At 35.7% G+C, this 23,363-nt stretch overlaps 1 protein-coding gene across 2 annotated transcripts; it reads right to left on the bottom strand.

Annotated features, from left to right (window-relative positions):
- Positions 1 to 1,440: 1,440 nt before the first annotated feature.
- myo1hb (myosin IHb) lies at positions 1,441 to 23,070 on the bottom strand. Of its 2 annotated transcripts, XM_052124762.1 has the most exons (32): positions 22,783 to 23,070; positions 17,337 to 17,498; positions 16,665 to 16,780; positions 16,296 to 16,494; positions 15,846 to 15,926; positions 15,590 to 15,769; positions 15,398 to 15,496; positions 14,843 to 14,956; positions 14,143 to 14,214; positions 13,643 to 13,762; positions 13,469 to 13,536; positions 12,734 to 12,839; positions 12,328 to 12,408; positions 12,148 to 12,239; positions 11,777 to 11,871; positions 11,640 to 11,686; positions 11,453 to 11,533; positions 11,074 to 11,179; positions 10,859 to 10,976; positions 10,111 to 10,224; positions 9,911 to 9,987; positions 9,009 to 9,077; positions 8,844 to 8,928; positions 6,286 to 6,448; positions 6,089 to 6,172; positions 5,914 to 6,007; positions 5,727 to 5,782; positions 2,812 to 2,947; positions 2,438 to 2,508; positions 2,181 to 2,278; positions 1,892 to 1,991; positions 1,441 to 1,741 (listed from the first exon to the last, which is right to left on the bottom strand). In XM_052124762.1, exons 1-32 carry the CDS (start codon positions 22,792 to 22,794, stop codon positions 1,715 to 1,717), a joined length of 3,123 nt encoding a protein of 1,040 aa, XP_051980722.1. In that variant the 5' UTR covers positions 22,795 to 23,070; the 3' UTR covers positions 1,441 to 1,714. The 2 variants fall into 2 exon arrangements, with proteins under 2 accessions (XP_051980722.1, XP_051980728.1); XM_052124768.1 differs by lacking the exons at positions 1,441 to 1,741; positions 1,892 to 1,991; positions 2,181 to 2,278; ... (1 more) ...; positions 2,812 to 2,947; positions 5,727 to 5,782 and having other exon boundaries at positions 5,912 to 5,994.
- Between the last annotated feature and the right edge of the window lie 293 nt (positions 23,071 to 23,363).

The following is a 23,363-nucleotide window of genomic DNA, read 5'->3' as shown; positions in this document are numbered from 1 at the left end:
CCTGACAACATGTATTTTATAAATCGAGCTTCACTAGCTCAGATCACGCTAAAAACCCTATATTACAGGTTGTTTCAGTTAATGCGCATGCGCATTCTAGAGCTGACCGACAGGCGATGTCTGCACCTAAAAGGCAATTGGCTATTTTTATCCAAAAAGGCGGGACTTTCTTCTCTACATCCGTTGTCCGTTCCAATTTTGTCCCTTTCTTTTTTATAACAGTGATCCATCTCTGCAAAACTATCTCTGGTGGCATCTGTAGTTGTTCATTTCGGTGATAAAGTTATAGATAATGTTTGCAAATGTTTCAGAGTAAAAACACTATTTAGCAACAAATGGAGGCTGGCATTTTTCCAAAAATGTAAACCTTTTATGTAGAAAGATGAATTAGTCAACGCAGCCTGTTTTAAAGCAACAATTTTATGTATAGGTGTATGAATAATCTAAATAGTCTCTCTTCGTTCACCACGAGGAGGCAACACAAGGCTACAAAACATGCTAATCTTCAAACTAAGTTCATGACAGGTGATTTAGCCTTTGATATTTGATTTATGAATCAGAATTATCATACATTAACTCAGAAAAAAAATTGTTTTTCATATTTTGAAGGGGAAACAGCAGGAACTCTTTATAATACATCCACACAGGCACAACCCAACAATTCACCAGTTTATTTCCTTCCGTTTACCACTGCAGCCATCATAGAAATCTAGTTTCTGTAATCGCTGAAGTGATTTGGATGAAGTCGAAAAATTGCCACAACATTAAAAAAAAAAAAAAACTACATTACATAAGCATTTCAAATTATTCAATTTCAAAACATCTTGATTATATGAATAGTGTTTTTCAGAACCTAATGTTTACTGCATTTTATCACCACAGAGCTACACTGTAAAATATTTGTCACAGATATCATACAGGACATCAACTAATTGTAAAGGAAGGTTATAAGATCTATAAGCAGATTACATGCATGATATGTGCAATTTATTTATTTATTTCAAACAGCAATGTTGTCCATAAACTGTTTTCTGGGCATATGTTGCCAGCTTCAGCATATATATATCTATATCAGTCAGTGCAAGGCAGAAGATGGCATGCCATATGAAATCAGGTTTTGGCATCAATGAGAGAGAGAACATTGTGCACCAACAAAACTGACATGTTTCAATGGTTTTTGGGTTTATCTTTTTAAGAGCTGATGCACACATGCGTTTTTATTACATTTTTAACAAGCATCTCATTTGCTTTGTGTTTTAAAGCATTTTTTTATTATGTAAAATAATCTGTTCATCAGGAATTTGCAGTTCATTTGATAAGAATTTAAATGTTTTGATTAGATGCTGGACACTTAAAACAAAACATGTACTTATAAAATAAACAGAAAATACAGTATATATCAAATAAATATGTAAATTCATTAGACATTATAAAAAAATATATAATAATAATAATAATAATATTAATAATAATAAAAAAGTTGTTTTAACTCCCCAGTTGGGGTTGTTTCCCTTTCCTCTTGATGAATATATTATAGTGATATATAATGACTTGTTGGTGCAATGGAGAATGGATTCAAATTTAATACTCAGTGTATGTTCATCTAGGAGTATCATAAAAAATTGTGTAGCTCCACTAAACCTGACTGAAGTGTATTAAATGGGCCATGGTTGAGTCTGGAGAGGATTGTTAAATTTAACCCTGAATTCCAATGTCATCGAGATTTTGTCCGTGCTGATTCCTGCAAGAGAAAATTGTAAATCCATTTACACAGTTATTTTTTAAGACAAATAATATAAATGTAATTGTTGGTGATTATTCACAAATTATAGGATTGCACATTATGATTCTATTCTATCTACATTGTATGTATTGCATTCAGTGAACCCACCACCATCAAGTGTCCATTCTTGGCTCTGTAGACCATGTATTCACTGCTGCTCTTAAAATCAACAAACCCCTCTTTGCCTGGCTGGATGTCAAACCTCACACTACAAAATGACAACAATTAAGACAAATATAAGGTATTCTTGTTAAACATAATCAACAAACTCCACAATAGATGATAAGCTGTGCTGATCTTGTTCTACTTTAGAGATGGATCTAAACTGCAGAAGTAGTAGATCTCTATGAGCAGCACTGAGCATCCCTAAGGTAGATAATGTAAAAGTATATCTCACCTCCCTTGGACAACTTTGACAAGACTGTGGTGTTCTGTCACAACACACATTTTGGTCAATGCCTCAAAAAGGTAGTTGCACTGCAGGACTAGGTCCCCCTAAAAATAGAAAATTAGCACAATCAAATATATTCAAACAACAAGGCATTCACACATAGGATCAAAATAGGCATCTTTGTATTTATGTATATAAGTGTAAGTTTTCAATTTATTAATACAAATACAAATACTACCTGACAAAGACATTTGTTCACATACTTTTTGCTTTGTGTCATCACATGTGACATGTAGTATTAGGAAGTTGTCACTTAAATTGCTGACGGACACCCCTGTAAAAAATATTGCTTATTTACATGTTACTTAAGTAAACAAAGTTATACAGTAGTATGGTCAGGTATGGAAGTGGATCTAACATTGGCTAACTTAGTAATGGGGCCAGTTTGTTGCTAGATTAAAATTAAGTAAATCATTTTAATAAAAACTTCTATGATTATCTGTAGCAGTTACACTTATATTCAACATTTCAACATATAAGCATGTATTTAATGTAATGTAATTAATTATTAAAAAATTTGCATCTGCAATCTGATTAGATGGAAAATGTCACAGAATTGCAGACTTTTAAATATCACCTTTTAGTGAGCTGTAATTCACCCTCTGTTTGATTTTGGCTTCCTCCACCAGATATGCAGCAGCTTGAGTGAAGATCAGCTGCCTGAAGCGTGGCTGAAAGCCATTCCTGTCATACTTAATCACTGGAACACTGTACTGTACAACGGCAGATATCAGAATAAGTTTCCCACAATCTAAGCATCAATCTTACTGTAACATTTTGAACAGTTTAATTTTAATTTTGAGTACTACATTTGCTGAAAATTTGCAATCTGAGCTATGACAGAACTAAAAATCCAACAATTAAACAAGTATGGTAATAGATAGGGATGTCTCGATACTGATACTGGTATCGGAACTGGGTCACAGTTGAAGTCAGAAATGTACATACACTCAGGTTAAAGTCATTAAAACCAATTTTTTAACCACTCCACAGATTTCATATTAACACACTATAGTTTTGGCAAGTCGTTTAGTACATCTAAATTGTGCATTTCCAACAATTGTTTACAGATAGATTGTATCACTGTTTCACAATTCCAGTGGGTCAGAAGTTTACATTCACTAAGTTAAATGTGCCTTTAAGCAGCTTGGAAAATTACTGAAAATTATATCAAACCTTTATGCAATTCTGGTTATTGGCTAAGTGGAGTCAATTGGAGGTGTACGTGTGGTGTATCTTAAGGCCAACCTTTAAACTTAGTGCCTCTTTGCTTGACATCATGGGAAAATCAAAATAAATCAGCCAAGACCTCTGGTTCATCCTTGGGAGCAATTTACAAATGCTTGAAGGTACCACATTCATCTGTACAAACAATAGTATGAAAGTATAAACACCATGGGACCACACAGACATCATACTGCTCAAGAAGGAGATGTATTCAGTCTCATAGAGATGAGCATAGTTTGGTGTGAAAAGTGCAAATAAATTCCAGAACAACAGCAAAGGACCTTGTGAAGATGCTCGAGGAAACAGGTAGTCAAGTATCTATATCCACAGTAAAACGAGTTCTATATCAACATAACCTGAAAAGCTGCTTACAAGGAAGAAGCCACTTACAAAGATCTTACTTTTTGGAGAAATTTACTCTGGTCTGATGAAACAATAATTTAATTGTTTGGCCATAATGACCATCGTTATGTTTGGAGAAAAAAGGGTGAGGCTTACAAGCCGAAGAACACCATCCCAGCTATGAATCTGAGGGTGGCAGCATCATATTGTGGGGGTGCTTTGCTGCAGGAGGGACTGGTGACCTTCACAAAGTAGTTGGCATCATGAGAAAAGAAAATTACGTGGACATATTGAAGCAACATCTCAAGACATCAGCCAAGAAGTTAAAGCTCAGTCACAAATTGGTCTTCCAAATGGACAGTGACCTCCAAAGTTGGGGCAATATGGCTTAAGGACAACAATGTCAAGGTATTGGAGTGGCTATCACAAAGCCCTGACCTCAATCCGATAGAAAATTTGTGGGCAGAACTGAAAAACATGTGAGCAAGGAGGCCTAAAAACCTGACTCAATAACAACAGTTCTATCTGGAAGAATAGGACGCATGAGGAAGGCTACCCAAAATGTTTGACCAAAGTTAAACAATTTAAAGGCAATGCTACCAAATACTAACAAAGTGTATGTAAACTTCTTACCCACTGGCAATGTGATGAAAGAAATAAAGGCTGAAATAAATAATTCTGTCTACTATTATTCTGACATTTCACATTCTTAAAAAAAAAAAAGTAGTGATCCTAACTGACTGCTAACTGCTTGTGAATATATGGAGCCAGTGTTGTGCTTATACCTTTAAGAGATTTACCTTTTATATATGCAGACTACATATTTATTTAATTAAATAAGTCTTTTGTGGTATTATGATCAGATTGGCTCACATAGGCTCCTCATTTTCCAGAAGTGAGCAGCTTCTATCAAAACAACACAGAAACACTTCAAAATAAAAGCTTCCACCAAAATAAAATCCCAATTTAAATGGGGATTCTACTACTACTAATAATAAATCAGTAGTAACTGTATTATATTTATGAAATATCTCATGTCTTTGATGCTCTGTCATGCAGTACTTTATTTGACAAAAATAAATCTAATGTTGTATTTTAGATTATGCTATGAGTTTCTGTATAAAAACACTTAATTTATAAATAAATAATACAATGTTGTATTGAAAACGAATTGTTCTGTTTTCATTTGATTCAAGTTTTAATTAATGTATTTATTCATTATGTATTAATGTATCATGATGAAAATTAAATAAACTGTTAATATGGAATTCAGAAAAAATAAAAAGTAAAACAGGTATCATTACCATCAAGAACAGAAAATAACACCTTCTCCAAAAAAAAAATGTGTATGTGCACATCCCTAGAAATAAAAACATATTCCTTTATCAGAGGTCAAAAACATGGAATGACTAAAGTTCAGGCATTAAAGGTTCTTTGAACTTATTATCTGTTTGCCAATCGACATGCTCCCATGTGATATGTGAAGCCATTCAGCTCAAATGTCGATAGGTCATTTGAAGGGTAATCATGTAGCCAATAAACTTGTGTACTGTCTCTTTGTCTAACATTTAAATTCAGTTTTGCAGATAAGCAGGTTTCACCTGTCTAGATCTGTTACATGGGGATTGTAGGTACATGTATGTCTAATTGTGCTCGAGCCTTTCATAAATGCTCAATGCATTAAGTCTTGCATTTTGTCTAATTGTGCAGCAGCAGAATGTCCACATGCTTTACTCAGTATATCTGTGTATTTTCTAGCAGTAGTACTTGCTCTGCAGCAGTGGCAGCAGTGTAGTAGATATAGTCAACCAAGACCAATATCTTTTCATTATTGATGTTCCAATTGTTTAACAACAGTGGGAATAATTACTGCAGGCCCCTTTTAATCTTAACAGAGATTGAATTTGTCTTAGTACCACATGCCTTAATGCCCTCAGGACAAATCAGCTGCAAGACTTTGATGTTGATATCCTGTTCACCTAAAGAAAACATAAACAAAACATATTTATGATATTCATAAGAAATAGCCTGACATTTGAATTTACATAAACCTGAAGAAAAAGCTTTAAAGTCTAAAGAAAAGAGGCAGTTTTATCTCAAACACACTTACTTATCCTGGTGTCAGCAAAGGGTTGGCATACACTCTGAGGGTAGTTCTCTTTTCTGCCTTTGAATAGGTCACTGGTCAGTGCTTTGATTTGCATCTGAAAATTAAATGGAAAGCACCTCACAATAAAAGTATGATAAGAGTTCAAATTACTGAGAGGTGACAATGACAGTGGTACCTGTGCCTTCCGCTGTGCACTGATCCCTTGAACACACTTCCGTACAAGCAGACGTGTGTTCAACTTTCGCAACAGCACCGAGGCCTATAGAATAATTTCAATGAAGTGAAGTAATGTCAATCTTAGCGTATAAAAACACATGAATGTTTTATAGAGTAGCGGTTCAATGTTAACAAGTCTGGAAATGCATGGACTACCTCTTGCATTATGGGTGGAGCAGTCAGCCAGGTGGTTTTGTCTAAAACTGATTTTGGCAGATACTCTTTGAGTCGAGTGAGGTAGCTCTGTCGGACAAAGGCCAGATATTCAGAGTTGTCCATGCTCACAGGCTGATTTCTGTTCATGAAGCCCTTAATAAACCTACAAGAATGGAAAACAATTGCTCTTACAGTTAAAACCTCATTACAATTTTTATTAGGACTATATTCACACGTTTACCTGCCCATATAATCTTTGCGTGTTTAATGGTTAACATATCTGGCTTGCTGGGGTTTAAGGATGAGGCCCGACTATAATTAGCTATTTGTCTCCCTTATGGACTAGTTAATAGGCTATGGAGGAAGCTATATAACAGGAATTCTTAAAAGAGTGAGGATGGAGATGGGGAGGTGGAGGGATGCCAGAAAGAACTATAGCTAGATTGATGTAAGCTCAATCTTAAACCCAAAGTATATTTAGATGTTGACGCAAATGCTCAGCGTCTGTGTACATTGCGTGCCTGTCAAAGTAGCATACTTCATCTGACTGAGCGTGCATACACAGGTGGTTGGCGCATGCACGCTATGACCGTACGAGACACCTGAATATTTCTCTTTAGGAGTTTAGACCCATATTTATATGTCTTTATAGTCCTTCAGACTCGAGGGATACACTTGTAGGTATCATTATGCCCTCCTCACACACTTGTTCTTGATATAAACATCCACTGTTGACGTTTTTACCTTCATCTCCTGTTGTTTACCGGCTTTTACATCTTCTAGCCCATCTTCATGACAACAATGGCTCAAACGTGAATGTTGCCACAATTTGGACACACTAATTAGTGCAAATATTTCCATATTTCTGCGCGTTCTAAGATGCGCGGTTTGAAAAATTGGACTTCACGTGTTCAGTGCTCGAGTACTCTGCTGTTGATGAGAATTGCGTCACACATCCTGTATAGAAGTATACTTTGGGATTTATATATCTTGTGGGTTAATTGGCAGACTAGATGAGCAAGCTCCTCCCAGCCCTTTGATCAACTCCATTAAACTTAATTATCTACTGTATATTCATACAAATTGATGATTGAGTCTCCTGTATTTGTTTACAGTAGTTTAAAAACTTCATCAACATCATTAAAAACATCATCATCATCATTGTCAAAATAGAATGTAAGTATTATATTAAAATAGTTTTTGAGATGTTATTGATGTATTTTTGAGTTTAAAATAAATGAACTTTTAATCCACTTCCCTGACGAAAAAGGCGTAGAAAATAAATGTTGGCTACAATTTTAAACCAGTATAATACAATAATTAAGATACAATAAACAAGGCACCACATACTCAAGCCAGTTAGTTAACCCTGTGAGAAATCCGGGCCGGAAATGGTATAGGTATAGGAGCCTAATCGTGCCGTACCAACCGTGCTCAAGGGGAAATGCTACTGTATCATTGTATCAATGTATCATTTTGTACCATGCTCAGAAACATTCAGCCCGATGGTGGAAAATCAGCTCTAGTCTCACAGAATGAATGCTACTATAACTACATTTTTGCAAACAGACTTTTATCTGCGGTGTTCTATGTTTCACAGCAGTTTCTGGATGAAATTAACACCTGAGGCACTACATCAACTGTGCGTTTTATTCACTTTCACACAAATAATGATTACAATGGCTGATTGTGACTTCATAAACACTTACTTTTTGCTATATTATTCACACACTGCTATGTTCTGACATTGAAACCCTTTTACACTAATACAGCATTTCAAAAACGAAACTTTATTACGTTTGTATTACAAACCGACCTACATTTACATTCTTACTCTAATAGTGTCTGTGTAGCTCACCTGATAGAGTGTTGGAATTTAGGCTTGGAAGACTGCAGTTTGTGCGTATCCAAGCACACAAGCTAACATGTGAGACAACATAGAAGCACACCAAATAATGTGTTTTCTTCTGACAATGTGCTTTTCACGTCGCTTTTGATTTGAGGATAATATCGGTTAGGTGTAGGTGTTGGTTTAGGTTAAGGATACCTGTTTTATTCACCGCTCATTTGCTCATTTGCTCACTTGCATTGAATGGACCTACAGAGTGAATGGCGATCAGACCTTTGTATTTCTAAAAATCACATGATGTGAATTTACATTTTTGGATGAACTATCCCTTTAAAAACCTTGTCTGATTATTTATCTTTGGCATTTCACTGGGAAACTGCAGTGAAACATATAAAGAAGCAAGTAATTATGTTTTCCAAAAAATTTTGCCATGGTCATGTAATGTTCATGAGACCAGGCTGACCTAATATCGTATGCTTGACATAGATATAACCTTTTCCCTTTCAAATAAGCAAATAATTAAAAGCAACTTGATTGAATGACTAAGCAAGACTGCTTTGACCAGTTATTTGTTCACTGGTCAGTGTTGTAACTTTTTTCTCATGTATTCAGATTTTAGACCTGTTTTGTGTCTGTACAAACATCTTAATTTTGTTTATGTATGAAAATGAATATCTTTTACAGTGAGGGATTTGACATTATTTCTTACTTCTTGATGACTTTCACAGCCCAGGCTCTTCTTTCCCTCTCTTTTCTAGCTTGAAGGCCCCGCCAACATGTCTCAATCTTGGTAGCTGTTAAAAATGAACTTAGAGTGATGTAGTGTTTTTCTCAACAACTTTACAAACTGTTCCAGGCCAGAAAGGTTTGATACCTGCTTCTTTTTGCCTCAGGTAGCCTACTTTCACCCTATAGCCTTTGTATTTTGCCTGAATTCTTGTGGCTGTAACAGAATAATTTTAGATAAAATTAATTGCAGAGATGTGGAGACACAGACTACCAATTATACATTAGAGAGGCAAACAATGGCATAATGTCAGGTCTAAATAGGCATTGCTGCTTTAAAAGATACTTAAAGGGATAGTTCACCTAAAAATGAAAAGTCTCTCATCATTTACTCACCCTCATGGCATCCCAAAAGTGTATAACTTTCTTTCTTCAGCAGAACACAAACAAAGATTTGAAGAATATCTCAGCTCTGTAGGTCCATTCAGTACAAGTGAATGGTGTCCAGAACTTTGAAGGTCCAAAACGCTATCAAGTCAGCATAAAAGTAATCCATAAAACTCCAGTGGTTAAATCCATGTTTTCAAAAGCGATATGATAGGTGTGGGTGAGAAAGAGAAGTCCTTTTACTTCTTCGTTTGTTTTTGATGATTCACATTCTTTGTGCATATCGCCACCTACTAGGCAGGGAGGAGAATTAATATTAAAAAGGACTTAAATATTGATCACTTTCTCACCCACACCTATAATATTTTTGAATTTAAGTACTGGAGTCATATGGATTAGTTTTAGGCTGCTTTATGTCCAATTTGGACCTTCACATTTCTGGCCACCATTCACAACAGAGCAGAGATATTCTTCTAAAAATCTTTGTTTGTGTTCAGCAGAAGAAACAAAGTTATAAACTTTTCAAATGGCATAAGAGTAAATGATGAGAGAATTTCCATTTTTGGGTGAACTAAGGAGATCTCAGCTTTCTTTAGTCAGATCAGATGTTAAACACAACTCTGGTTACATATTATCATATCAACCGGACAATGCCTTAGTTACCCAGTTCATGCTTGCAGACTTCAAATGCATCCTCAGTGGCAAAAAGAGTCCTGGGATGGCGAATGAAGATTTTGGTCCTTCAAAAATTAGGGGAAAATGAAAAAATGCTGTTTATTTCAGTAAACATCAGGGGCAGCTGATCTTTTCTGGTACTGAAGGAAGAGCAAATTGTATCATAGCAATAGGCCTATAGTTTGTACCTTCCCATCTTGTACTCGTTTGGTTTGTAGCCAAGATGTTTGATTAGCCGCTGAACTCCCTCTGCTGGTGTTCCCTTCCAGTGTGGCCATGTGTCCGGACATAGAGCCTTATATCTGCAAAGATCAACATGGACATTTGTCAAGTACTTGCCCAGAGGTGAGAAGTGAGAATGAATACAATTGCCTGATACAATGATCAACACAGAATAGGGGTAAAAAAGTCACTATGTTGTCAAATTCTTCACTAGCATTTGAAAAGCTACCTTACAGGCCCCATGACATTGCTTGTCAAGTGAAGTGTTATTTCCTGTGCTGACATGTTTTCTATTGAAAGAGGATGTTTGGATGATACGTACTGAAGGGCTTGTTTATTTTGTTTAAATAGCCAATAGACTTTAGTTGTGCCACAGCATGAACCATAATTTGCTACTTGCTAGTTGGTAGCATGAGGTATTAGAGGAAGGACCATTCTCATTCTAGAGAACATATGATTTGACAAAAATCTGTGTAGAGCTAAATTAATCATCATAAAAGTACATTTTATCAACTTTAAGAGTATGCTAACTAGCATATTGAAAGATTCAAAGCTAACTTACATGGACTACAAGCCACAAAACTTTAATTTTGATTTCATGGGGGTTTCTTTAATAGGCAGCAATAATGGGACATCATCACCAATATGCATATGGCAAACATTCCTTTCGCATTTGAGTTGACATTTTGTGGAACACAAAACCATCACAAACACCTTTTCAGAAAGACTTCGTATCTTCTCCTATAAGCAAATCCAGCACGTCGGACTCTCAGGTGCTCCATTAACCCCAGGTACTTGACTTGATGTCTCACCATGACATCATCGAAGTGACCTGCGGTAAGATGAGTGAGGGAGAGGTCACTGGCACTGTTTTGTTAAAGATTCAGCAGACAAAACCACTAACCAAAGGTGTGAAGTGAAAGGCTCACCTGGCTGCTTGCAATGATTGGGTTTCAGGCACCGTACATACCATGGCTCCTTGGACATGAGGATTTCAGTGAGGCCTGCAAGGCTGCTTTTAAACTGGGTGGCCACCTGTAAACAAAAGCCTTGTCAAAATGTCCCGGGTCACTATGAAGTCCACAATTTCTGTAATGTCTGTTCTGTATATTAAAATGCTGGAATAGTTTTAATACAGCTAAAGCAGGAAATAATGTCATAAATCTCATCTTTGATCATATTGAGAATAATGAGTGACTCATTATTAGTGACTCATAATTGAGGTTTTCAATTAGAACTACTCAAATAGTCTACAGATTTGTAGATCAAGCTGTTATGAATTGTCATTTTTAATGTGTTTTACTATACCGTCTCAGGTCTTTTCTTGCCATCGGGTTCTATAGCAGGAAAGCAGTGCTGGATAATGGTGTTCTTAGATTGCCGCATAACCTTCAGCAATAACAAATATTTTTTTACATTCATGTATTTATGTATCAGTCTAGGAAATGACTGGCCAAAAAAAGAATGCATGCTGTTGTGAGACATTGGTACTTGCCTCTTTAATGTTTCTGTACAGCAGATCATTATTTTTGTCAAGAAATCCTGATGTGAGGAAATCATACAGGACAAGATAAGGAAATGTTTGTAAAGTCTTAATATTTATCTTAAAACCATTTGTAATGTATAACTAACCAATGACAGAGTAAGTGACCTCTCCAGCATAGTGTAGAAGACGAAAATCCCCTCGCTCCAAGGTCTTGCGTGTTTTTTGGTCAGCCAATTTGTGCCTGCAGAATTTGAAATACACTGAATGTGTTTAATATAATAAATACAATGCATTTCAAAATGATTCCTGCCCTTAACTATTGATCTTTTCTTATTACATTACAAATTCTAGTTTGCCACAGTTCAATTCTAGTTTGATTGTAATCTATACATTGAATATTAGTTTTGAATATTTTATTTTTAGTTATTAAATGATTCGAACTGTAATAGCATTCAAATAAAAAAATTTAATAATTTTATAGTGGAATTAAAAAGGTTATACAGTACTTATTACTCACGTGACAATATGGGGATGACCACACATCTTCTCCTCCAGTTTCACCAGAAATGTAAAATCTGTGGCCTCTCCAGGACGCAGGCATTCTTCGTCCTTTAATTGTGGGATACATGTCATCATAAAAACTGTTTTTTATTCACCAGGCTCTTGAACTTAATGCGTATGTCAGTCTGCTTCTCACCAGTATTGATATGATGCCTCTATGTTTCTCCTCCACCAGGTCACAGATGATCTTGTTGTTGAAGTATGGCACCGCCTCCCACTGAAATAGTTCAACATGGCAAATTATAAATGAAAATATGGAAAGCCAACAGGTGAGATCTTACGTGTCACTGGTTGAGTACTTATTTAGCACTATTTAAGAGAGGTAAATAATATGATATTACACAATGTCACCAGTGAAAATGCTCCATGGAGACAATATAAAGTTCAAGTATATTTGAATGAAAAAGTTATTATGATTAGTCTGGGTATTTAAAGATTTTAGGAACATTTAGAACTACACATGGCCATATACATAGACTAGATTCTGACTGCCATGAAATGTACTTTAAACAAATGTTTTATGTTGCATTGTTTTAACTCACCTCAATTCCCTCCATCTCATACTCCTCCTGCTCTGATTTGAGGGTGAGCTGAATGAAAAGCTGCTGAAGCTTTTCATTGCAGTAGTTTATGCAGAACTGTTCAAAACTGTGGAGAAAAGCACCAGTAACGACAAAATCATACACATAATAAAAATCAAGAGACAGACTATTCATACCCTATCTATCTATCTATCTATCTATCTATCTATCTATCTATCTATCTATCTATCTATCTATCTATCTATCTATCTATCTATCTATCTATCTATCTATCTATCATCTTTCTATCTATCTATCTATCTATCTATCTATCTATCTATCTATCTATCTATCTATCTATCTATCTATCTGTCTATCATCTTTCTATCTATCTATCTATCTATCTATCTATCTATCTATCTATCTATCTATCTATCTATCTATCATCTTTCTATCTATCTATCTATCTATCTATCTATCTATCTATCTGTCTGTCTGTCTGTCTGTCTGTCCGTCCTTCCATCTAACTACTGAATATTTTACAAATACAAGGAAATAGAGCAAATGCCATGGGTGTAGTGTGTTTCTACATAAATGAGATGGCCCATTTATTTGTTAAGATGTGTCTAGAGGGCTTTTCTGACACTTTAATGTTGAAATGGTGACTAATTGGTTTTGAAAACTACCCCCTTTAAAAAGTTTTTCTCAAATTCAAATTATGCAGATCAAATTATGTGTGTAATGCTTTAGTGTCACCTGTTCACATCAAATACTTCAAATCCATAGATGTCAAGCAGTCCAATCACCGTCTTTCTGGTTGAATCCTGCATTGAAAGTTTTAATAGACTGATAATCTGCTAAACTAACTGATGTATTTTTATAAACCACTATAAAAAGCAGTATTTATTAATTCCATGTTACCATACACACCTTGTTTACCAGTGATTCATTAATCTTATTAACAAGCCATGTGAATGTGCGGCCATAGATGGCCTTGGCTAGAGCATCCCTGGCAAATTTTGCATGTTCAACAGTGAAGGGGCTTAGAACCTGAAAATGGTTAATACCAGACAATCATGTATTTCTGAATCACAAAAATATTTGAGACGTTAAATATTCCAACTCTCAATGATTGTTTAAATGGTTTTCCTTTGTCATTCCTTTACAACATAGTACTAATTGTTCATAACAACTTTGTTTGGAAATAATAACCAGAACGACATGTCATGGAAATTATACAATATGTAACAGTTACAGTAATAACAATAGGTCATTTATTTATCAAGTATTTGTATGTAAAGGAATACACTGGTATTTGGGCCATGGTGAATTTTGCATTTACTTTTCATAGATAGAAGCTTTAAAGTGTGTGAGTTTTTGGCAAGAAGGTAAATACTAAAAAGCAAACTGAAAGTAATATTAAGCCTCACCTCCTCTGCTTTGGCTTCAATCTTCCTGTGAGTTAAACCCTCTTGTAACATGTTTGAAGGGATGCCCAATAACTGATAAAAAAGAAATGAAACTTAGTAACAAACAACACATCTGCACTTAAAGTGATAGTTCATCCAAAAATGAACATTCTCTCATAATTTACACACCCTCATGCCATCCCAGATGTGTATGAATTTCTTTCTTCTGCAGAACAGAAATTAAGATTTTTAGATTAATGTTTCAGCTCTGTAGGTCCATACAATGCAAGTGAATGGTGACCAGAATGTAGAATGTCAAAAATGGACATAAAGTCAGGATAAAGGTAATCCATAAAACTCCAGTGGTTAGATCTATGTCTTCTGAAGTAATATGATAGGTGAGTGTGAGAAGCAGATCAATATTTAAGTATTCTCTTACTTGAGTCATATATGGATTACTTTATGCTGCCTTTATGTCGCTTTTTGAACCTTCTGCGTTCTGGTCATCATTCACTTGCATTTTATGGACCTACAGAGCTGACATATTCTTCTAAACCTCTTTGTTTGAGTTCTGCAGAAGATAGAAAGTCATACACATCTAGGATGGCATGAGGGTGAGTAAATGATGAGAAAATTTAAATTTTTGGGTGAACTATCCCTTTACGTTTATACCCTTAAACTTATTTTCGTACAATTATTCAGCAGTGACATTGGACCATACCTTTGACAACCAGTGTATTTCCGCTCTGCTGTTTATTGTGGCATAACCCATGGTACTGGCCTCAAAATGAACATTGCCAAGATGAAGGACACTGGCAATGATCGCAAACAGGTTCTGAAAAAGGACCCAATATAGGAACACAAGCATTAAACAATGACTTCTCTTTATGTGTTCTTGCTAAAACTAGCCCTCAGTGTTTTGGACTGCATTAGTGGCTGTCTTTGACCATATTGAGTATACCATTTCATTAGCCAATTGATACAATGTAAGTTATCTTAAGTCTTTACTCATTAAACAGGCTTGCCCCATGTAAATGAGTCCCTCATCTAGGTTTTTAATCTATCTCAGACAAAAGTATACAATATATCAAGTACATAGCCCTAGTAAGTTTTCTCTAATTTGCTAGCAAGCTCTTCAATCTCAATCCTTGTAGTTGAAGCCTTAAATAGGTTAATTGGCCAGTCATTTTATAATAACTCATTGTGACACATGTTCTAGTTGATGTACAGTACTGGATTCAGACAGACCAATTAAATTACTCTTTGCACAACTTACCTCTATATCCTTCTCACTAAATTCAGTGATGGAAAGAGCTTTCTGCACCGTTTTCCAGTTACTCTTGTCATTGATGGAACTCACTTTGGCACATTCGCCCTGTTGAGAAAGTAGATATTAAACAACAAAACTTTTGGGAAATGTAATTTACAGTAATATTAAAGCCTTTAAAGTAATATTTGCATTTTTTACCTGAATCAGATAGCGATAATTTTGACAGTTTCGCTCCAACCCAAGCCAGCGAAGAAGCTCATCGTCCCCTCCATCAACCAACTGATAAAAGATGTGGAAGTTCCTCTCTCCATGATTTTGGTGGACTACTCTTGACTTCTCGAGTAAATAGTCTAAGATGTGGCCACCAATTGCAGCTCCCTGAAAGAAGTTGCATATGATTACATGTAAAAAGAAAACTTTCAATATTTCAACGTCTATCTGAATCTGACTTTACCTGATAGTCAAACTGTATGTCCATATATTTTCCGAAACGACTTGAGTTGTCATTTTTCAGGGTTTTGGCGTTTCCAAAAGCCTGAACAAATGAGAGGTTAAAACATCAATGTCTTCTATTACAGTACATTATGCATTAATTTTAAAGGGATAGTTCACCAAAAATGACATTTTTTCATTATTTACTCACCCTCATGTCTTTCTTTCATGAAATACAAAATGATATGTTAGGCAAATGATAGTGACTGACAACCTCAGTCACCATTTCCTTTCATTGTAGGGAAAAAAGAGAATCATTGACATTCTGTAAAATTTCTCCTCAGTTGTTTCATGGAAGAAGATGTTTGGAACAATATGAAGTTGGTTAATGATGACAGAATTTGCATTTTTGGGTGAACTATCCTTTTAAAAATTTTTATTTATTTTCGAATAAAAAACCTTGAATTCTGACCTCCAGAACCGGATTGGAAAGAAGGAGACGATCTCTCACGTTGTCTAGTTGTCTAGTGCTGGGGCAGCTCTCTGCATAGAACTGCAGTACTTTCTTAGAGGCCTCAGTCTTGCCTGAGCCGCTTTCACCAGAGATAAGGATGAAGTGGTTGTTTGTTTCACTAATCATGGTCCGGTAAACATTATCAGCAAGTGCAAATCTGAGAGGGCAAATAATAATAATAATACTTTAACGAGCACATTTAAAATAAACACTGTCTTCATATCTTAAATGATCTTTTAAAGTAAAACACAAATAAGAAAATGAAGGAAGTCAATTCTAACAATAAAAAAGTGCATGGCATTTCTCTGTGTACATAGGCAAACTTACATATGAGGAGGCAGCTCAAAAAAGTTGACTCCCATGTAAATGTCCATTTGTTTCTTGGTATAGATACCCAACTCCTTATATGGATTAACTGATACCAGTAGGGTGCCAATGTAGGTCTAATTGAAAGCAGAAAGAAAATAACATGCACATTTCAGAAATGTAAAAAAAAACTAATCCACCTTTTGTGTTCCATGGAAGAAGAAATTCATACAGGTTTTGAAAAAAAAAAAGAGAGTGAGTAAATGTTGAATTGAAAGGAATTTTAATTTTTGGGTGAACTATCCCTTAAATAGAAATATAATTCTTCTGGGACAATCTGCCAACAACTATAAACCATTTTAAGTTAAAGAAAGATTGTAGGGCAAAAAGACCGTCTCAGCAGTTTCTGAGTTTTCTCTTTGTAAGTTGCCCTTGATGACCTCAAATAGACTGAACTATTATAGTCCTCACATCTGAATCATCAGCAAAGTTTCCAGTCACTGCGACAAGTCAAATTAAAACTATAGAGAATATTTTCATGTATTACCTGTGTTCAGTGACCTGTGTTCAGCTTGAGAGTCTACATTATTCTCTTCTCTATCTCAATTAGGAAAGTTACACTGATACTGGATATTGCATTGCCATTATATGAGCCTATTCTTAAGAGGTCATACGAGTGGGTGTAGGACTCACATATATAAGGTTCTCATTGAAGCGTTTTCTGAGGTTGTCCATGAACGCAGTCTCGCTGGTGTAGGCATCCAACAGCACAAAGTCCTGAATTCCCACCCTGTCCCGGGCTGTGAGAGAGCCCTCCATGTCCTGAAGAATCCGCTGGCAACGCTCCTCTAAACTCTGTTAATCACAGAAATGAAAAATGAAGGAATATGAATTTATCAGCAATCACTGTTTTATTGATTCGAATAAAAAGCAAATGGGATTTTTACAGTTTACACATACACAGTAGTACATTATTTGTCAAGGAGAAGATTGAACTTAATAATAATGAAGTAACAGACTATTTTGGATGTGCCCTTGAACAAATCCTGTCAACAATATGTCATGAACCAATAAACTTTCTGAGCCAAGTCTTCTTTATCTAAACTGAATTGTTTTTCAATGTTTCTGCACAGTCTATCAAGTGGGACGTTCATCAATCAACACTGAAAATGGTTCCCACCCTGCTCTTTTGACAACCAGGAAGGATGTCTGGCTTGTGTGTTGATAAAATCCAATTTTTTGTGTCCTATAAATATATACATTATTTGTCACTAATGGCTTATACACATTAACACTTACAATGATAATGAACAACAATCCTTGTTAAGTAAACTTGTAGAATTTTTTTTTTTTTTTTTTGGTTGAAATGTGTAAGAAATATTTGTAGTGGTAAATTTACATACAAAATTCACAGTGGATTCTTTGAAGTTTCTGACTTACATGGACAAATATCCAGTACAACACATTGTTTTAGCAATGCAATTACCATTATTTAACATTCTTTACCCTTCTTTACAGTTTGAGAGCAGTCACATCAACATGATTCCCTCACAGCATCAGTACATTTGAATATACTGTAGTCAATTGCCCTGTTGTTATTACAGAGTTTGTGAATAACAAAAATAACAATATATACAAAGAATAAATAATTTTGGAAAGTGAAAAAAAAGGAAAAAGAAAACAGTGGCTACTTTCTGTGATTTTTGTTATGGCATGCTATTCTCATTCCACTACTAAACTGTAAATATCCTAAAATAGCTCAGACACTTGTAAAGGACTGTAATTCACCAGTCCTGCTGCACTGACCCGCTCTTTTCAGGACTCACATCAAGAGAAATTCAATTCCACAATTCTCCACATTAATTAACACAAACCATTGCACTTTCCTGGCCCTCTTTTATGACAGGCCTATTGTCTTGGACCTAAACACCTGTGTTCTTTATTTAAAAAAATGTATAAAAATAAATAAATAAACAAAGAATGTATGTGACAAAGATGGTAAAAAGTGTGAGCCCTTACCTTCAGTTCAGTTCTCTGTGTACTGATGTGGGAACCAGGGGCGGTGCCAGGATTTTTTCACATGGGTGGCTGGGCACGGGCCATCTATCAGTCTGTGGTGGCTAAGGGGGGTGCGTGTGTTATGTTGTGGCATGGATACAAAAACAGAGGGGAGTGGGTACAGTTACACCTGGAACAGAGTGGTGCGGCTGTGAATGGGGTGGCCAATGGTGTGGACAGGCTTCACCCAGCTCCACCCCTGGTGGGAACTGTGTTATCTCATGCAGTTTTGTGAAGAGCATCTGTGATTTTTTTCAAGTGCAACAGGAAACAATTTCATATCACACTCACCTCTTCCACCACAGGAAGTCATTAATAAAAAAGTTTGCTAAGAAAGCAGGGGTCTGTGTACGTGTGTGACAAGAAACATCTGCCTGAAACAGAAATTGTATGGATTTATTGTCTTGTATCCTGTAAAGCACAACCTTTTGTGAGGATTAGCCCTATCTTCTTAGTTCTCAAAAATGTAAGGGCAAATCTATTTCTGTCCTAGATTGCAGGGCTCCTCTCCGTTCCTGTCATGGGATGCAATATGGGCCAAAGTCAAGGACATACAAAAACTAACAAAACTTACAGCTCCTGTCTGATGCTACTGATGCTGTTTACCTCTAAAGAAGAGATGGAATACACAACAGCTTTTGTCTCTCAATCTTTTGCTTCAAAACAGTGTGCCTGAACTGTTGGGTCATAAGCCTGTTCTGACAGCAGGGGAAATCAATGCTAAATGCAAAAGATAAAATGCAATTAACAAGCAAAATAAATAAGCTTCAACTTTCAAAATGGGTAGCAAACTTTTCCCATATCTTTAGTTGTGGACATCAAAAGCTGTAGCCTTCGTCCAATTAAACTTTATAGTATTTTAGGTGAAATTCATCAGTTACTTAAAGGAACTAACTAGCACACTTAGGCAGATCATCAGATTTGAACATGGACAGATTGTGTGAAACGTCCTTGCCGGCAAAGACCAACAATAATATGTAGGGTAAATACAAATGCAACCAAGACTGTATAAAATAGGTTAACTTGCAACAAGGTTAGATAAGGTTTGTGCCATGTGTTTTGTGTGGTGAATTATTGGCTGAGAATTATTGTAAAACCAATGAAATTCAAGAGACATTCAGAAATAAAACCCTAAAAATACAAAACATTGTAAAACTAAAGGATATTTTCCTGTTCAGCCTGTCATGTAAATAATTGTGCATGATGTTGGGCCTATGCAGTACTGTATATGCAGCCTATGCTGATTTATTCAGTTTTGTAGAATAAGCAATTTTGGTTATGTGTTGGGTTGTTACTTGATGTACAATGTAAAATGTGGGTTTTTGTAAAATGTAAAAAAAGCTCATTGGTATCTCTCAGACCCCAAACAGAACACGAGGGTTATTTTTCAAAAATGGCATCTTGTAATTGTGTATTTTAAACAGTTATTGTTTAAGACAACAAAATGCACTGAATTAGCAGTTAGTCAATGATGTACTATGAAAGTGAAAGTGCTTGGAAATGTTCTGAAAGAAAAAGCTGGCACCACACTTGAGTCCTTTCTATCAGCTGGTAAAGAGCTTTCCAACTAGGGCTAAGAGGGTATGCCAAGTGAATGGCATTCTGTCACTCTTCCTTACACAGAGTATGTCATGTTGTGCATCTGATTAGAAGATCAAGCATGATTTAAGCTTTAAAGGGATTGTTTGCACAAAAATGAAAATTCTGCAATCATTTACTCACCCTCATGACATTCCAAACCTGTGTAGCTTGTGGGCTGCAAATAACCACACAGGACACAAAACTATTTTGGGGGAGTTTATCTGATGCCTGTTTAATTTATGGAAAAAATAAACGATAGGGCATATTGTGTTTTAAACAAAAAAGAATGAAGCGAAAACTGAAGTACGGTAGAGGCTAATGTTCAAATCAAAGGAAAAACAGGGCAATAGCCCAGCCATTTGCTTCAGCATAAATCACCTTAATACAGTGTTTCCCAACCCTGTTCCTCTGCTGTAAATCGTTAAACAAGATATGATTAATTCTAAATTGACATTTGACAATTCTCGCATGCATGAAAAACATGGTCAAACTCCACAAATGTAATCCATGTTCATCCTTCAAAAATAGCCCATAACAAACACTCAATTTTAACATCCGACTCTCCTGAACACATATTTAACACAATTTATAAGCATCTTGTTTGAAATGTTATATTTTCCCTAGAATTCTCAACCAAAACTGGAAAATCTCTTGCACAACGTGTGTTCTCACTTTTCTAACCAGCACACACGCACAATATGAGAGAGTGCCGGAAGGTGTCACAAAACTTCACCTGTATGACTTTCTTTCTTCCATGCAACACAATAAGCACATTTTAGAAGAATATTCTGGACCAAAACAAATTTAGAGTTGTTACACTGATCTTGCATCCGTGCTAGCTTTCTCTCTTTTCGTCTTCAAAAGTGAAGAGGCGATGTCTGATTTGTGAATGAATCATTATTTTGTGTCTGATCTTATCAGTGAATTGATTCAGTTAACAAAATCTGAATTAATGATTCATTCAGAAATCAGACTAAACTCGAGTTCAACTTACTGACTCAATTATTTGGTAGCAGACTTACAGTGGTTAACAGCTCACTGGAAGTGAAGAAAATTCCTAACATTTTGGTTCCTCATACAATTGTTATCATATGGCTTCAGAAGACTTGGAACACAGTGTTGTAGAGACCACATTTATGTACTTTTTGTCAATGTGAAGCTTGACTGTCTCAGTCCTCATAAACTTTCATTATAAGGAAAACAGTGGCCAGGTTATTCTTAAAATTTCATCTTTTATGTTCCATAGAAGAAAGAATATCAGATGGGTTTGTGGTTGGATGAGTAAATGTTGACAAAATGTTTCATCTTAACTCATTATTTATGTAGTCTACCTTTCTTTCTTTTACTGTTTTTGCCACAAGCTTACTAGGTTTCAATACCTATTATTTTATTCTCATCAGTGGATTCAGTTGATATTTTTTACAAGTGGAGCCTGCTGATATTTTCTACAAGTGGAGCCTGCTGATATTTTCATCAACTAATCATATCTGAACTAAAGAAACAAAAAGTTAATTTCCATTAGAATTAGATTTCCACTTTGGTGTCAGTGTTATTAGGAGTGAGACTGATATTCATTAGGTTGATTTGGAGGGAGAAGGAAAGCCTATCTGCCTGGCAAACTGACCATCATCTGAGAGGCCAGTCTATTGTCCAAAAACTCTCCAGTATGTCACAGGATCCCCTTGCTCAATATGGCTTAAGACCTCGGAAAGAGGTGGAGCTCATCTCTAGTCAATTGACCCATGTTTTTCTGCAACACTCATGACACAAAAACTTGTTATTGTAATTGTAATTGTAATTTGCCTTGTTGAAACTAATGTCAAAAATTGTAACCTGTAAAGGAGCTATTTATTTCCTGATATTCATGTAAACTAATTTATTCAGGTTGATTCAGTGACATTAATTTAAATGTTACCACATGAAGCAAATTTATTAGGTTAACATTTTATCAGTGTCTATTCTTTTGCTTAAAAATGACCAAATAGTTTTCTGCTTACTCTTATTGTTATTCATAACAACCGTTTAGATGCATTTGCACTAAAGTTCCCTAAAACTTCCTTCTGAAACAAAATCTATCTAAATAATACACAAACTCTTGTTACTTAGAGTATGTTTGAACCCAATAAATTACAGTAAAATGTTTTGTTCATTATCTTATTGGAACAATTTTGTGGTATAAGTACTGACAAAGTACTTTAAATAAAACACATTTCATGTGGTAACATCTAAGTGAGATGTTTTTAATTAAGACAAAAGTATTCTTTAACATCACTGAATCAACCTAAATACATTAGGTTACATCAACAAAGTACATTTTATGGCTTTGATCTTGCAGAAATAGTTCCTTAATGTTACATCTGCAGATTGACACGTTTTACTGTGTAAATAAGCATTTTCCCCCTGAGGACAATTCATAAGACATCAGTTTTTCATCATTATTTCAACAGCTCTCTCCACCTCTCAGACATTTGCACTAGTATACAAAACATTCTTGAATTACCTCAGTATCCATTCCGGTTTTCAGATTAGATGAATCTTTAACCTCCTAGAATTTGTTCAAGTTTCAGCAGTGTGAAAGGCCATCAATGCCCAGTTTGCCCTGGCATGATGGACTCCATTAGACCAGTAGAAGACAGATCTAGGGTGATTCAGCTCTAAACAACATTCTCCTCTATTTTTCTTCCTTGTCGCTCTTTTTCACTTCTGTATGTCGCACATGTGTCTGGTCGAGTTTCATGAAATAAATTCAGTTCAAGTTAGGTTGAGCACCACTAATGAACTGAGCTCATTGGCTGCTCTAGGATGCTGAATGTTTTATGGAGGGGCAGCAAGAGAAGGTCTCATTCAGCACCTCACCTTAGTGGCCGCAGCCCCACCACGTGTAACACAAGGCTCTGGAAACCCGAGCTAGCACCCTGTTCTCTCCCCTCCCACCTATCTTCTTCTGCACAAAATTACAACATTGGGGTCCAGTTACTGATCTTTGATTAGGTGGATCCATTTTCTAATTACTACCCACTCACCAACACGTGGCTCATAGCCCATTTGGTGTAAAATTGCTCCCATTTTACATTTATCCCA

Source organism: Xyrauchen texanus, chromosome 4, assembly GCF_025860055.1.
Source record: "Xyrauchen texanus isolate HMW12.3.18 chromosome 4, RBS_HiC_50CHRs, whole genome shotgun sequence".
Classification (NCBI taxonomy): domain Eukaryota; kingdom Metazoa; phylum Chordata; class Actinopteri; order Cypriniformes; family Catostomidae; genus Xyrauchen; species Xyrauchen texanus.
This window is presented reverse-complemented; position numbering and strand designations above follow the sequence as displayed.

Coding starts and splice junctions, on each gene's coding strand:
- myo1hb (XM_052124762.1), bottom strand. Junction 15,770..15,845: donor ACATACAGTTTGACTATCAG/GTAAAGTCAGAT, acceptor AACTTCTTTCAG/GGAGCTGCAATTGGTGGCCA. Junction 11,872..12,147: donor GGTCATCCCCATATTGTCAC/GTGAGTAATAAG, acceptor CAAATTCTGCAG/GCACAAATTGGCTGACCAAA.